Source organism: Oenanthe melanoleuca, chromosome 23, assembly GCF_029582105.1.
Source record: "Oenanthe melanoleuca isolate GR-GAL-2019-014 chromosome 23, OMel1.0, whole genome shotgun sequence".
Lineage (NCBI taxonomy): Eukaryota > Metazoa > Chordata > Aves > Passeriformes > Muscicapidae > Oenanthe > Oenanthe melanoleuca.
In genome coordinates this window covers 4,422,699-4,439,930 of record NC_079356.1, presented here as the reverse complement: position 1 = coordinate 4,439,930, position 17,232 = coordinate 4,422,699, and the positions used below count along the sequence as shown (strand labels likewise).

General features: G+C 40.5%; 1 protein-coding gene across 1 annotated transcript; it reads right to left on the bottom strand.

Moving 5' to 3' along the window:
• Positions 1-2: 2 nt before the first annotated feature.
• KHDRBS1 (KH RNA binding domain containing, signal transduction associated 1) lies at positions 3-17,103 on the bottom strand. The gene is made up of 9 exons (XM_056509433.1): positions 16,700-17,103; positions 11,693-11,820; positions 10,278-10,394; positions 8,134-8,280; positions 7,175-7,305; positions 4,820-5,039; positions 3,338-3,405; positions 2,469-2,527; positions 3-109 (listed from the first exon to the last, which is right to left on the bottom strand). Exons 1-9 carry the CDS (start codon positions 17,010-17,012, stop codon positions 12-14), a joined length of 1,281 nt encoding a protein of 426 aa, XP_056365408.1. The 5' UTR covers positions 17,013-17,103; the 3' UTR covers positions 3-11.
• Positions 17,104-17,232: the final 129 nt, after the last annotated feature.

Genomic DNA, 17,232 nt, shown 5'->3' with positions numbered 1-17,232 from the left:
AATTTTGGGGTTTAGTAGCGTCCATAGGGGTGCTCTCTGTAGCCCCCCTTGACTGGCCTGGCTGTAGGAGCCTTCAGGGAGGGCCTGGTTCCATTCCAGTCATCTTGGCCTGTGGGGAAAAGGAGGAGAAAAGTCAGGGATGGGTGGGTGGAGATGGGGAGGAAGGGGTTAAAAAATGGGTGGGGAAAGTTTGGGGGGAGAGCAGTGGTGGGGCAGGAGAGGAGTGACAGGGAAATAGAGCCATGAACTGGTCCTGAGACCCCAAAACTGCTCCTGATCCCCTAAAACTGCTCCTGAGCCCCTAAAACAGGTCCTGATCCCCCAAAATAGAACCATAAAACAGGTCCTGATCCCCTAAAACTGCTCCTGAGCCCCCAAAACTGCTCCTGATCTCCTAAAACTGTTCCTGAGCCCCCAAACTGCTCCTGAGCCCCCAAACTGCTCCCGATCCCCCAAAATAGAACCATAAAACAGGTCCTGATCCCCCAAAACTGCTCCTGATCCCCTAAAACTGCTCCTGAGCCCCCAAAACTGCTCCTGAGCCCCCAAAATAGAGCCATAAACAGGTCCTGAGTCCCCAAAATAGAGCCATAAAACAGGTCCTGAGCCCCCAAACTGCTCCTGAGCCCCCAAAACTGCTCCTGAGTCCCCAAAATAGAGCCATAAACAGGTCCTGAGCCCCCAAAACTGCTCCTGAGTCCCCAAAACTGCTCCTGATCCCCTAAAACTGCTCCTGATCCCCTAAAACTGCTCCTGAGCCCCCAAAACTGCTCCTGAGTCCCCAAAATAGAGCCATAAACTGCTCCTGAGCCCCCAAACTGCTCCTGAGCCCCTAAAACAGGTCCTGATCCCCCAAAACAGAGCCATAAAACAGCTCCTGATCCCCCAAAACTGCTCCTGAGTCCCCAAAATAGAGCCATAAACAGGTCCTGAGCCCCCAAAACTGCTCCTGAGCCCCCAAACTGCTCCTGATCCCCTAAAACTGCTCCTGATCCCCTAAAACTGCTCCTGAGTCCCCAAAATAGAGCCATAAACTGCTCCTGAGCCCCCAAACTGCTCCTGAGCCCCCAAAACTGCTCCTGAGCCCCCAAAACTGCTCCTGGTCCCCTAAAATTGCACCTGAGCCCCCAAAATAGAGCCATAAACAGGTCCTGAGCCCCCAAAACTGCTCCCCCAAAACTGCTCCATAAAACAGGTCCTGATCCCCCCAAACAGGTCCTGATCCCCCAAAACTGCTCCCCAAAAACAGCTCATGATCCCCCAAAACAGCTTTTGCTCCCTCAAACAGCTCCACCAAACCAGCTCCTGATCCCTCAAAATCCAACTTGTGGTTTGGGTTCAAACCTGAGCAGGGACCAACCTGAGGTTCCTGGATTTGGGTTCAAACCTGAGAAGGAAATTCCTTAATGGTCCTGGATTTGGATTTAAACCTGGAGCAGGGAATTCCTTGATGCTTCTGGATTTAGACTTAAAACTGAGCAGGAACACCCCAAGGTTCCTGGATTTGGATTTAAACCTGGAGCAGGGAACACCCCAAAGTTTCTGGATTTGGGTTTAAACCTGAAGCAGGGAACACCCCAAGGTTTCTGGATTTGGATTTAAACCTGAGCAGGGAATGCCTTGATGCTTCTGGATTTTAATTCAAACCTGGAGCAGACAAAACCCTGAGGTTCCTGGATTTAGACTTAAACCTGAGCAGGGAATGCCTGAATTCACATTGTGCAAAATGCTCCTCTGGGGTGAGAATTCTGCTGGTTTGGGTGTAAAAGAGAGGAAATCACAGCTGAGGGTGCAGGGAGTGACCTTTGGAGTGTCCCAAGGAAGGAAAGAATTAATTCCTTGTTTTACTTTGCTTTTCTTGTTGAACTTTATCCCAACCCATTAAAAAAAAACACATAAAAAAAAATTCTCTCACTTTTACCCTTCTAATTCTCTCCCCATTCCACAGGGCTCAGCTGCCCTTGGGGTTAAATCACATTTTGGTTCAGCCCAGCCTAAATTGGGAAATTTTACACAATCCAGCTTAGCTAAGCTTTGCCTACTGAGTGAAACAAAGCCAAGGAGAGGCCTCCTCATGACATTTAAACCAAATTTTTGAGCAGCTCCACAGCCCAGAGTCAGGCTCAGGGTTTGTGAGGATAAAGGAAACAGATGGAATCAAATAAAACCCAACCCATGAAAACCAGACTGCAGCACAAGTGCTGTGGGTGGGAATCCAGATCTCCCAAAATATTCTAAACCACAAAATGAAGACACTCCCAGAGTTAAAAAATGGATTTTTTAAAAGCATCACCTTTGAGACAATCAAGATTGAGAAGAATCTGAACCCACAGAGAGGATTTTTAGACCTAAATAAAAACACCATGAAAACCACAAGGTTTTCTTCAATTTTTTATCCAGACATTAATTGGAAAATTGACCACAAGCAATTCCCAATCCTTTGTTTATCCCAGAATTCCCAGACTTACCATAACCTTCATAAGTTTCCTGTGCCTCCCCATGTCCATAATCATAATATTCTGTATCCCTGGAGAAGCAAAGAGGTGGTTACACACAGAAAAATCTCATTTTTACACACAGAAAAATCCCACTTTTACACACAGAGAAATCCCATTCACAAAAAACCAGGGTAGAGAGAAGATGCTTGGGGGAAAAAGGGGGGAAATGGGAAAAAGGAAGGAAAGAGGGGAGGAAAGGGGGAAAGGGGAAGAAAAATGGGAGAGAAAAGAGGGGAAAACTGGGGGGAAAATGGGGGAAAAAAGGGGGAAAAAAGGGGGAAAAAAGGGGGAAAAAAGGGGGAAAAAAGGGGGAAAAAAGGGGGAAAAAAGGGGGAAAAAAGGGGGAAAAAAGGGGGAAAAAAGGGGGAAAAAAGGGGGAAAAAAGTGGGAAAGGGGAAAAAGGGGAAAAAAGGGACAAATAGTAAAAAATGGGAAAGGGGAAAAGGGAATAAAGGGGAAAAAAGGGGAAAAGGGGGGAAAAGGGAAAAAGGGGGAAAAATGTGAAAACAGAGGGAAAAAAGGGAGGATAGGGGACAAATTGGGAAAAAATGGGAAAGGGGAAAAAAGGAATAAAGGAAAAAAGGGGGAAATTGGGAAAACAAAAAGGGGAAAAAAGAGGAAAAAGGGGGGAGAATGGGAAAAAAGGGGAAAAGGGAAAAATGGGAAAACAAAAAGGGAAAAGAGGTGAAAAGGGGGGGGGGAAGAGAAAAAAATGGAAAAACGGAAAAAGGGAATATAGAGAAAAAAGGTGGAAAATTGGGAAAAATGGGGAAAAATGAGGGCAAAAGAGGGAAAAAAGATAAAAAAGGTACAAAAGTGAGGAAAATAAACCCACTCACCCCTGGCCCTGGCTGTAGTAGCCCTCATAGCCCTCATAGCTCTGCTCTGCATAGGTGTCATCGTAGCCCTGGCAGGGATGGGGACAAAAAAATGTCACAAAAGGAGCAAAAAGGAACTAGAGATCCTGGCTTGAAACAGTGTTTTGGTTTAGTTTAGGTTTGTGAGTTTTGATATGTTTCATTTTTGTTGTGAGATAGGATGAGGAGTAAAAATAAGGTTGAAAATTTATAAGGGTCAAAGGAAAAATTTGGTTAATAATAGGGAGAAAATAAGAAATTTTGGATAAGTTTTTTTAAAGTAATTTTTTTTTTTTTAAATTTTTTTGGTGTGTCTGTGTAGGGCTGGATGATCCCAGGGGATCTCTCCCAGCTCAGGATATTCCAAATATTTGGAACACCAAAATTTCCTTAGCAGGAGGGTGGTGCTGGGTTATAGGGCTTGAAACACCACCCTGTCCATTCCAATATTTACTTTTTAGGGGATTTTGAAGAATTTTTTAAAGAATTTAAAGAATTCTCTTGCAGAAAGAGAGAGTGAAATGCAAAACTTCAGTCCTTGGGGACACTTTTATAAAAACCAACCCTGATCCTGGATTCAGGACATTTTGAGTTCCATTCTTTGAGAAATAAAGAGGCAGAGGAGGTCACCCAGCACCATCCCAAGGAACCCTGGGGATCCCAGAACCATCCCAAAGGTCCCTGGGGATCCCAAACCCCTCCCAGTGGTCCCTGATGATCCCCCTGACCCCCAGTGACCCCTAGCCCACCACAACCTCCCTCCTCCCCTCCCACCCACCCTGCAACCATGAACCCCATAATCCCATGAACCCCATAAACTAACCCATTAACCTCATAAACACCATAATCCCATGAACCCCATGACCCCATAAACTCCATGAACCTCATTAACCTCATTAACCCCATGAACCCCATAAACCCATTAATCTCATTAACCCCATAAACCCATTAACCCCATTAACCCCATAAACCCCCTAAACCCATGAACCCATTAATCTCATTAACCCCATTAACCTCATTGACCCCATGAACCCCATAACCTCATTAACCCCATAAATCCCATAACCCAAATTGATCCCATAACCCCATGAACCCCACTAACCCAATAACCTCATTAACCCCATAACCCCCATGAATCCCATAACCCCATGAACCCTCAACCCCATGAACCCCACTAACCCCATAAACCCCATAACCCCATAAATCCCATAACCCAAATTGATCCCATAACCCCATGAACCCCACTAACCCAATAACCTCATTAACCCCATGAACCCCATTAACCCCATAACCCCCATGAATCCCATAACCCCATGAACCCTCAACCCCATGAACCTCATGAACCTTTAACCCCATGAACCCCACTAACCTCATTAACCCCAAAACCCCCATGAATCCCATAACCCAAACTGATCCCATGAACCCCATAACCCCACAAGCCATCAATTCTGAACCCCTCCTCACATATTCCTCGTAGCTCTCCGGCACAGGGGGCGGGGGCAGGGGGATCCTCTGCATTCCAGCTGCCCGTGCCCGGGGGGCAGGAGCCCCTCTGACCGTGGGGGGAGGGGGGGGAGGGGGCACCCCCCGGGCCAGGGCGGCCCCCCGGGCCAGGGCCCCCCGCACGGGGGCTCCCCTGACCAGGGCACCCCGGGGGGGAGGAGGGGGAACGACCCCACGGCCCCTGCAGAGGAGACAGGAAGGTTTGGGTCAGTGCTGGTGCAGGAACTCAGTCACAGGGTGATGGCGTGGAGGTGATTTCGTGGGAATCAGGGGTACAAACCCAAACCTCACTCCCACATGGACATGGTTTTACACCCTTTTCATTATATATTAATTATTAAACCCATATTGTTCTATTGTATACACTGATCAGGGGCTTTTATGGGAATCAGGGGCACAAACCCAAATCTGACTCCCTCATGGATTCCAGATGAACATGTTTCATCCCCTTTTCTTTATAAAATTATATATTAATTATTAAACCCATATTGTTCTATTGTATACACTGATCTTATCCAAGCATGAATTCTTGTGATTTTCAACAGGACCCCCAAACATCCTTTCTCATGACTCTTGTTACGATTACATCATTTCTCATGATTCTTGCTATGATTCAACAATAATTCTATTCAATTACCAATCAATCATAATATTTAACAATCATATTATTTACCATATGATGATTACACAGGTGCAGACAAAGCTCAACATTCCCTTTTCCAAACCAAACACTTCTCTCCACCCCCTGAATCCCCTGTACACAATTCCCACGTTTCAGAACCATTTTAACCCTGTGCTATCACTGGTGCCCCACGTTGGGCGCCAGCTCTCGGTTTGTTCTCTCTCCCCGTCCCCTTTGGGAAGCTCTGGACTGCTGGAGAGAGGAGAAACCAACAACTGGAGTTAGTGCAGAAACACAATCACAGGGTGATTGTCTGCTGGTGATTTTATGGGAATCAGGGGCACAAACCCAAATCTGACTCCCACAGTGACTCAAAATAGGCATGTTTTTATCCCCTTTTCATTATAAAATTATATCTTAATTATTAGCCTATATTATGCTATTGTATACATTGATTTTATCCAAGCATGAATTCTTGTGATTTTCATCAGAACCCCCCAAACATCCTTTATCATGACTCTTGTTACAATTAAAAAATAATTATATTCAATTATCAAACAATCATTATATTTACAATTGTATTATTTATCCTATGATAATTGCACAGGTGCAGACAAAGCTCAACATTCATTCCCAGGGCCAAGTTCCCTTTCCCAAACCCAACCTTTCTTTCCAATCCCTGAATCTTTTTTATACAATTCCCATATTTTAGAAACATTTTAAGCCTACACTATCATCAGGAGCTGGAGATCCCAGGATGGGGAGTTTGGATTTTTTTGTATCAGTAAGGACACAGAGGTGATGAAAATGCAGGCAGGAATTTTGTATCAGCACCAGAATTCACATTGTGGGGCTGCAGGAGGTGCAAAATGCTCCTCAGGGGTGAGAATTCTGCTGGTTTGGATGTAAAAGAGAGGAAATCACAAAGGGAGGGACCTTTGGAGTGTCCCCAAGAAAGGAGAGAATTAATTCCTTGTTTTACTTTGCTTTTCCTGTTGAATTTTATCCAAACCCATTAATTCCCTCACTTTTACCTTTCCAATTGTCTCCCCATCCCATGGGAGATTTCCTGGAGGATCAAGGCCCATTCCAGAGGATTTTTGGGATTTTCAGGATAAGGTTACTTGCAGTGATAAAGGCCCATTCTAGAGGTTTTTGGGATTTTTAGGATAAGATTTCCTGGAGGGACCAAAGCCCATTCCAGAGGATTTTGAGGATTTTTGGAATTTTTTGAGAAGTTTACATGGAAGAATCAAAGGCTACTCCAGTGTTTGTTTTTGATTTTTGGGAGGTTACCTGGAAGGATTAAGGTCCATTCCAGAGTTTTTTTGGGAGAAGGTTACCTGGAGGGATCAAAGCCATTCCAGAAGTTTTTTGGAATTTTTGGGACAAGATTTCCTGGAGGGATCAAAGCCCATTCCAGAGTTTTTTTGGAATTTTTGAGACAAGATTTCCTGGAGGGATCAAAGCCCATTCCAGAGATTTTTTTGGAATTTTTGAGACAAGATTTCCTGGAGGGATCAAAGCCCATTCCAGAAGTTTTTTGGAATTTTTGAGACAAGATTTCCTGGAGGGATCAGAGCCCATTCCAGAGGATTTTTAAGATAAAGTTACCTGGAAGGATCAAAGCCCATTCCAGAGTTTTTCTGGGAGGGAAAAGCAGAACTTTTGGGAATTTGGGATTTTGGGAATACCTTGGCACAGGTGGAGGGGGAGCTGCCCCCCGGCCCCGCCCGGGGACCCCTCGGCCACGGTTGGGCTCTGGGACCCCGTTGAGATAAGAGAGCTCCAAAAACTGCTCCTGGCAGATATCATCCATCATATCCTGCAAAAGGACACAAAAATGAGAATAAAAATGAGGAGGAGGAAAGAAAAATAAGAAGGAGGAAAAGGAGGAGAAGAAGGAGGAGAAAAAGAAAGAAGAGAAAAAGAAAGAGGAGAAAAAGAAAGAGGAGAAAAAGAAAGAGGAGAAAAAGAAAGAGGAGGAAAAGAAAGAGGAGGAAAAGAAAAATAAGGAGGAGAAAAATCAGGATTTCAAGACTCAGCTGCAGAGATATCTAGGATATCACAGGTGCTGGGATAAAATAATAACAAGAGAACTAAAAAATTAATTAAAAAATAATTTTTAAAAATTAAAATTTAAAAGATTAAACTAAAAAAAAAAAAAAAAAATTAAATTAAAAAACCACCTTCTTGAATGATGCTGCCACACATTGACCAACTCACCTCTGCAGGAGGAAATTCCACCCATTGTGATTAAATTAAATAAAAAAAAAAAGTTACATTAAATTAAAAATAAATTAAATTACAAAAAAATTAAAAACCACCTTCCTGAATAATGCTGCCACATGTCAACCACATCATCTACACAGGACGAGGAAATCCCACTCAATGCAATTAAATTAAATTAAATTAAATTTAAAAAAATGAATTAAATTAAAAAAGCTTAAATTAAAAAAATTAAATTAAATTAAAAAAAAAAAGAAATTAAAAATAAAAACCACCTTCCTGAATGATGCTGCCACACCCATCGACCACCTCACCTCTGCAGGAGAAAATCCCACTCAACGCGATTAAATTAAATTAAAAAAAAAATTAAATTAAATTTAAAAAAATAGATGAAAATTAAAAATAAGAGGCTGAGGAGACTCACAGGGACCAGGAATTTCTTGACCTCCTCCATGGCGTGGGCCATGAGCCCGTAGGCCTCGCAGGGGGGCCCAAACACCTCGATGAACACGTGCAGCTCCATGTTCAGGTGAGCGTACTTGGGGTCCCCCCCTTTGCGCAGCTCCTCCTCCTGGGGGGACAGCAGAGCAGAAAGGGTTAAAAACAGGGAAATAAACACAGCAGAAAGGGTTAAAAAATGTGAAATAAACACAGCAGAAAGGGTTAAAAAAACAGGGAAATAAACACAGCAGAAAGGGTTAAAATCTGTTATAAAGGGAAATAAACACAGCAGAAAGGGTTAAAAACAGGGAAATAAACACAGCAGAAAGGGTTAAAAAAAAGGGAAATAAACACAGCAGAAAGGGTTAAAAAAAGGGAAATAAACACAGCAGAAAGGGTTAAAAAATGTGAAATAAACACAGCAGAAAGGGTTAAAAAAAGGGAAATAAACACAGCAGAAAGGGTTAAAAAATGGGAAATAAATAAAGCAGAAAGGGTTAAAAAATGGGAAATAAACACAGCAGAAAGGGTTAAAAACAGGGAAATAAACACAGCAGAAAGGGTTAAAATCTGTTATAAAAGGGGGAAAAAACACAAAAGAAAGGGTTTAAAAAAGGGAAATAAGCAAAGTAGAAAGGGTTAAAAAATGGGAAATAAACACAGCAGAAAGGGTTAAAAAAAAGGGAATAAATAAAGCAGAAAGGGTTAAAATCTGTTTAAAAAAAAGGAAAAAACAGCAGAAAGGGTTAAAATCTGTTAAAAAAGGAAAAAACCCACTAGAAAGGGTTAAAATTTGTTTAAAAAAGGGAAAAAACACAGCAGAATGATTAAAAAAACAAAAGGAAAATAAACACAGCAGAAATTGTTAAAATCTGTTTAAAAAGGGAAATAAACCACAGCAGAAAGGGTTAAAATTTGTTTAAAAAAGGGAAAAAACACAGCAGAATGATTAAAAAAAAAAGGAAAATAAACACAGCAGAAAGGGTTAAAATCTGATTAAAAAAAGGAAATAAAACTCAGCAGAAAGTGTTAAAATTTGTTTAAAATTTGCTTTTTTTTACCTCTTTAATGTGTGTGTAAAGGCATTTTGGGTATAAAGTTTTAAAAATAAAATTATTTTCTTTTTCTTTTTAAAAAGAAATTTGGATCTAGGAAGGTATTTGGGACACAAAGTTTTAAAAGAAAAAACTTTTAAATTTTTCTCTTTTTAAATTTTTTTTCTTTTTTTTTTTATTTTGGGGTCTAGGAAGGTATTTTAGGCACAAAGTTTAAAAAGAAAAAACTTTTTTATTTCTTTTTTTAATTATTTTTTGGATCTAGGAGACATTTTGGGCAAAAATTTTAACAGGAAAAACCTTTAAATTTTTCATTTTTTACATTTTTTTTTCCCTTTTTTTTTATTTTGGGGTCTTGGAAGGCATTTTAGGCACAAAGTTGAAAAAGAAAATATTTATTTATTTATTTTATTTTACAAATTTTTGGATCTAGGATGGCATTTTGGGCACAAAATTTTAACAGAAAAAAACATTAATTTTTTCTTTTTTAATTTTTTTTTTTTTTTTTTTTTTTTTTTGGATCTAGGAAGGCATTTTGGACCCAAAGTTTTAAACCATTTAAATTTTTCTTTTTTTCTCTTTTTTGTTTTATTTTGTGGTCTGGGAAGGCACTTTGGGCACAAAGTTTTAACACAAAAAATCTTTAATTTTTTATTTTTAAATTTTTTTTTTCTTTTTTTAATTTTTGGGCACACAGTTTATGGAGGGGAAAAAAAATCCCTTTATTGAATGGCTTAATCCTTATTTTATCAACTTGGTAGCTCATCTTTCATTGAAGCTTTTCCTAGTTTAATTTTTAATAAAATTTTAATGAAGTACTTTTAACAAAATTTAAAAAAAAATTAAAATTTTATTTTCAGCGAAATTAAAAACGCAAATAAATAAATTTTAAAAAAATATATTTAAAAATAAAAAATTATTTTTATTTTATTTTTATATTAATGAAATAAAAATTAAAAATAAATAAATAAATAAAATTAATGCAATTTTTAAAATTGCTTAACCACTAATTCTCAATAAATGAATAAAAGAAATAAAAATAAATAAAAAGAATTTTGGTTTTTTTGCTCACCTTGGCTTTATCTCTCATGGAACCTTTCCCCAGAACAGAAATTTTGGCACCAGTTTCTTCCTGGAGTCTCTTAATGGTGTTTCCTTGGGGTCCCAAAATCTTCCCAACAAAGTTGAACTGGAAATGAAGAAAGAAAAAAAAAAATCAAAAAAAAAGAAAAAAAAAAAAAAAAAAGTGAAAATTTTGAGCTCAAAAACAGCAACAAAAATTTTTCTGAATTGTTGGCAAAAAATAAAAATAACTCCCCATTTTTTCCTCACCAAAAAAAAAATATAAATGCACAGGAAAGTTTTAGTTTGGAAAGGAAAATTTTAGATTTGGAAAGGAAAATTTTAGGTTTGAAAAGGAAAATTTTAAGTTTGAAAAGGAAAATTTTAGGTTTGAAAAGGAAAATTTTAGGTTTGAAAAGGAAAATTTTAGGTTTGAAAAGGAAAATTTTAGGTTTGAAAAGGAAAATTCAAGTTGGAAAAGGAAAATTTTAGGTTTGAAAAGGAAAATTTTAGGTTTGAAAAGGAAAATTTCAATTTGAAAAGGAAAATTTCAATTTGAAAAGGAAAATTTTAAATTTCAAAAGGAAAATTTTAAGTTTGAAAAGAAAACTTTAAGTGTGAAAATGAAATGTTCAGTTTGAAAAGGAAAATTTTAAATTGCAAAAGGAAAATTTCAGTTTCTAAAGAAAAAATTTTAGTTTGAAATAAAAAAAATTTAAGTTTCAACAGGAAATTTTAAGTTTGAAAAGGAAAATTTCAGTTTGAAAAGGAAAATTTGAAATTTCAAAGGGAAATTTCAGTTTGAAAAAGAAAACTTCAGTTTGAAAAGGAAAGTTTCAGTTTTGAAAAGAAAAATTCAAATTTCAAAAGGAAAATTCTAAATTTCAAAAGGAAAATTTTAAATTTCAAAAGGAAAATTTTAAATTTCAAAAGGAAAATTCTAAATTTCAAAAGGAAAATTCTAAATTTCAAAAGGAAAATTCTAAATTTCAAAAGGAAAATTTCAGTTTCTAACCTTTCTTTTCATTAAAAAAACCAAAACCAACTCCATTAGGAAAATAAAAGTATTTTATTTATTTTATTATTTTTATTATAGAAAAATTAAATTATTTCCATTCCAACCCCTGCTGGGCAGCAGCTTCCAGCAAATCTTTAAGGATTTCAATGAAAAATCACAAATTCCAGAATTATTCACAATTATCAGTCCCAGCAATCCCAGCTGGGATTTAGAAATCCTAAAAAAATTTAATATATTCCAAATAAAAACCCTGAAAAAAAACAACAACAACAACAACAAAAATACTCCTTACTTTTAAAAATTGATTTTTTAAAATATATTTAACTCCTGTGCCACTTTTTCAGGCAGAAAATCCTCCAGAATTTAGGAAATCTCAAAAATTTGGATTTTTTTTTTGTGGTTCTCACCTTGGGGTATTGTTTGACAGGGATCAGAACTCGTTCTTTCAGCTTCATGTTCTTGTGAGAAAATAAATCCAGGTAATTTTCTTCCTCATCCTTCTTTGTTGGCTCACCCTTCTGGATTTTTTCAATTTCTAAAGAAAATAAAAATTATTATAAAATAAATTATTAGAAAATAAAAATTTATAAATCTATATTTAGATTTTTATGTTGAAATTAATATATATTTATATAAATATATTTATATACTTATATATAAATATTTTATATTTTTACACTTTTATATTTTATTATATATATTAATTTTTATATTTTAATATGAATATCGTAATTCAGCCCCTCAACTATAAATTTTTGGCTCTGAAAATTAATTTTTTTTTCTTTTGTGGTGAATTAAAAATTAGTTTTCAAACCAATGAGCTGCTGGAATTAGGTCATTAATGGAAGTTAATGAAATTAATTAGGGATTGGAACACCAAGAGCTCCTGAAAATTCAGATTTTACTGAGAGATGGAGATGGATTTCTGAATTATAATAATAATATAAATAATATAAATTTCTCTATAAAGTCATAAATTGATATTGTAATATTAATTTGAGTTATAATTTTATGAGTAATATTAATAATATAAATTATACAAAAACAATATAAATTTATTTATAATATAAAAATAAAGTATAACACAGTACAATATAACATGATACAATACAATATATTTTAGTATATTTTCATATAATGTAATATAAATTTCTGAGTTATAATTCTGACTTATTAATGCATTTTCCTGGAATAACCCCCAGAATTTTCCAGATGTAATAAAACCCCAATTTTTATTTCAAGGCCAACAACTCCATGACAAAATTCCCCCAAATTTGGAGTCAATCCATTGGTAACAACCCCAAATTTCTGCTGATTTTTTTGTCCAAATAATAATAATTATTAAATTATTTTTTATTAAAAAATAAATCCAACCTCAAGGAAAAATCATCAAATAATCTCTATTTTAATTATTTTTTGGGGGTCCAGTGTCATAAATTTTGCCTCCTGCCAAAGCTGCAGAAACATCTGGGAATTGGAAATTCCACAAAAAAAATTAAAACTCATTCCAGAAGTTTTTTGGGATTTTTTGGAAAATATTTCCCAGAAGGTTCAAGACCCATTCCAGAGGTTTTTTGGGATTTTGGGAGTTTTTTGGGAATTTTTGGGAGAAGATTTCCTGCAGGGATCAAATCCCATTCCAGAGGATTTTTGGGATTTTTCAGGTTTTTGGGAGAAGGTTTCCTGGGGGGATCAAATCCCATTCCAGAGGATTTTTGGGATTTTGGAATTTTTTGGGAGAAGGTTTCCTGGGGGGATCAAATCCAATTCCAGAAATTTTTTGGGATTTTTTTGGAGGTTACCTGGAGGGATCAAGGCCCATTCCAGAGGGGTTTTTTTTTTTTTGATTTTTTGGGAAATTTCCTAGAGGGATCAAAGTCCATTCCAGAAGTTTTTTGGGATTTTAGGGAGAACACTTCCTGGAAGGATCAGAGCCCATCCCAGAGGGATTTTTTGGGAGATTTCCTGGATGGATCAAGACCCATTCCAGAGGTTTTTTGGGATTTTTGGATTTTTTCAACGACCTGCCCTGGGGAATTTAAGCAAGAATGGGAATGGCCACAAAACTGGGAATGGGAATGGCCACAGAACTGGGAATGGGAATGGCCACAAAACTGGGAATGGGAATGGCCACAAAACTGGGAATGGGAATGGCCACAGAACTGGGAATGGGAATGGCCACAAAACTGGGAATGGGAATGGCCACAAAACTGGGAATGGGAATGGCCACAAAACTGGGAATGGGAATGGCCACAAAACTGGGAATGGGAATGGCCACAAAACTGGGAATGGGAATGGCCACAAAACTGGGAATGGGAATGGCCACAAAACTGGGAATGGGAATGGCCACAAAACTGGGAATGGGAATGGCCACAAAACTGGGAATGGGAATGGCCACAGAACTGGGAATGGGAATGGCCACAGAACTGGGAATGGGAATGGCCACAGAGCTGGGAATGGGAATGGCCACAAAACTGGGAATGGGAATGGCCACAAAACTGGGAATGGGAATGGCCACAAAACTGGGAATGGGAATGGCCACAAAACTGGGAATGGGAATGGCCACAAAACTGGGAATGGGAATGGCCACAAAACTGGGAATGGCCACAAAACTGGGAATGGCCACAAAACTGGGAATGGCTACAGTGTTGGGAATGGCCAGAAAATTGGGAATGGGAATGGCCACAAAACTGGGAATGGGAATGGCCACAAAACTGGGAATGGGAATGGCCACAATACTGGGAATGGGAATGGCCACAATACTGGGAATGGGAATGGCCACAAAACTGGGAATGGGAATGGCCACAAAACTGGGAATGGGAATGGCCACAATGATGGGAATGGGAATGGCCACAATGATGGGAATGGGAATGGCCACAAAACTGGGAATGGGAATGGCCACAAAACTGGGAATGGGAATGGCCACAAAACTGGGAATGGGAATGGCCACAAAACTGGGAATGGGAATGGCCACAGAGCTGGGAATGGGAATGGCCACAGAGCTGGGAATGGGAATGGCCACAGAGCTGGGAATGGGAATGGCCACAGAGCTGGGAATGGGAATGGCCACAGAGCTGGGAATGGGAATGGCCACAATGATGGGAATGGCCAGAAAACTGGGAATGGCCAGAAAACTGGGAATGGCTACAGTGTTGGGAATGGCCAGAAAATTGGGAATGAGAATGGCCAGAAAACTGGGAATGGCCAGAAAACTGGGAATGGAAGTGGCCACAGAGCTGGAATGGGAATGGCCACCCTCACACATCCTTGGCAAGCTCAGCTCTTTTCCCCTGGAGCTTCTCCATGAAATAAAACCAGCTGAAATTCCCAAAAAGCCCCAAACCCCAGATCTGGCTGACACAGCTGGGATATCTCCCATTTTCCCAAAGCAGGGAAGCAGAAAGGGCCGTGCCCTTCACACCACCAGCAGCTCCCCCTGCTCTTTCCACAGGAAATCCAAAGGGGAAAAATATTATTTTCTTGTTCCTATGGATAAGGAAGGCCACACAGACCCCAAATGCCAGGAGGGAAATAAGGATTATATTTGAAAATGCAAGAAATCCGAATTTTCAGTTTCTCTTTAGGAAAGCAGAACCCTCAATGTGGTCACTTCCACACCAGAGTCCCTGGAATGAATAAAAATCCCATCATTGCCAGGACCTTGCTCCCAAAAAAACCCAATTCCCTCTAAAAATACAGAACCACCACAGCATTACAGACAACTTCAAGATGTTTCAAAAAGAATAAATGCAGAATTCCTGCAGGGCTCCATCCCTGAGGCAGGCAGGCTGAGAAGGCTGATTTCCCAGAAGGCTGGGAAGAAGAAAAGAGGCTGGAATAGAAATTCTGCGGACACTCAGGATGATTTCTGGGTCTGGAAGTCATTTTGCTGGAGTTGTGCTGGCTCTGTGCATCACAGACTGAAATTCCAAGGAATCCTGAGCAATCTGGGGGTCATCAGGTAAAAAAAATGACCTAAACCCACAATTTTACCTCAAATTCTTCCTTATTGTTTTGCTTCTCAGCTCACCCTGAATAACTGTGAATGCTCCCCCAAAAAAGTGATTTTCAAAATATCCACAGCTGGAGCTGCTCCAGTTTTAAATCTCCCAAAGCTGCAATCAGCAATTTTTAAATTAATACTAAAAAAAACCTTCTAAATCCTCATTACACCTCAAGTAAAGGAGGCTTTGCAGGACACTGCTCTTTGTGTGGGAATTATTTGCAAACTCCTTGAATTTATTTGGCTGGGAGTCATCACAGCCAAGCTGGGTGAAGAATTTTATTAATCAAAACCATTAAAGTGACAGAAAAGCGGATTATAAAACTGATTTATTTAGATCAAGATGCTGGTGGGTGATGCCGTGATGATCCCTCTCAGCGAGAAAACAACCCCAAATAATTATTCCTTGCATAAAAAAAAAAAGCTGGTAAAACCTCAAAACTCTGCATTTTTAAACCTTGAAAAAACACATATTTTTAAAAATAATGATATTAAACACCGAGGAGATTAAATCAAGGAGCCTCCCAGAGCACGGAGAGCAGAAAGTGGTTTGGAATATTTGAATAATTCGGGTTTTTTTTAAGCTGGCTCGGGTGCTGGGAGCAGCTGAATGGGTTGAAGGCGGCGCAGCAGCTGCAGAGGGGAGATCCAGGGAAATCCGAGCTGCCAAACGATTGGACAGCGGCGCTGGGGAAGGAGAAGGCTCGGCTGGGCACAGAACAAAGACTGCCATTTCCCATTTATTTATTTCCCATTTTCAGCCCTTTCCTTCCTCGGGTTCCGCACTCAGCCGCGAAAAAAAAAAAAATGAAAAAAAACCAAACCAGAAATGGCTCGTTGCGATTCAAGCATCGCTGCGTGAAAATCCCCGCTGTGGTTTTGAAGGGTTTTTTTTAGTTTCTCTGTCCCCAGGGATGGAAGGGCTGCCCTGATTTCGGCTGGGACAGAGATCCTGTTCTTTTCAGAGCTGTTTTTAGGGATTTTTATGGGAATCGCCGTGATATTTCGGCTTTTCCCGAGCAGCGTTTTGCCCAAGATTTCTCAGCAAAGGAGAGGAGATGTCCCCAAGGTAGGGGGAGCAAGGTCCAAAGGGACATCCCATCCCCCCGGGCTGCCATTCCCATCCTAAAAAACTGGAAGGAGCTCTGGATGGGGTGGGCATCTCTTATTTCTACCCCCTTCAACATCATTATCAGCGTATTTTCTATTACAAATCTTATCCCAATTATTAAACGCTTATCTCAACGCAAGGGTTTTGATTCTCCCGTGGGGCTGAGGAAACACCACAATGGCTAACACAATATAACGCAATAAAACACCAATAAAACACACCATGGATTACACAGGGAAATCTCTCATTTTAACCCCAGAACGGCACCGGGAGCCTCTGCCCTGCCCCTCGTCCCGGTACCTGCGGTGAGCAGCTGCATGGCGTGCGTGAAGGACGGGTCCAGACTATCCTTCTCGGCCATCAACTCGGGCAGGTATTTATTCTCAGGCTCCATCTTGCCTCCAACCATCTGCACCGAAGCGGCGGGGCTCCCTGAGATCACAGCGCTCGGGCCCACACCGGGCGGCGGCGGCTGCGCCCCGCAGACGGCTCCGCGGCTTCCTCCGCCACGGGGCGGCCGGCGCGGCGGCGGCGGCGGCGGCGGCGGCGGCGCGCGGCCTCCGGGGCCCTGCCCTCGCGACAAGCGGCCGGTCGGGTCGTCGCGACGCTGCATGAGGCGGTGCCGGGGGAAAGGGAGGCCGGGCCGAGCCGGGAGCGGCGGCGGGAGCGCTGCGGCCACACCGCCCGCGCAGCGCCCGGGGCCGGAAGAGGCGCGCGGGAAGCGCCGCCCCCTCCGGGCGTGTGTGAGGGGCTGAGGGGGACCCGCCGCGGGAGCGCCGCGCGCATGCGCCGCTGCCGGCGGCCCCTCAGGAATGGCGCGGGGATAAGAACGG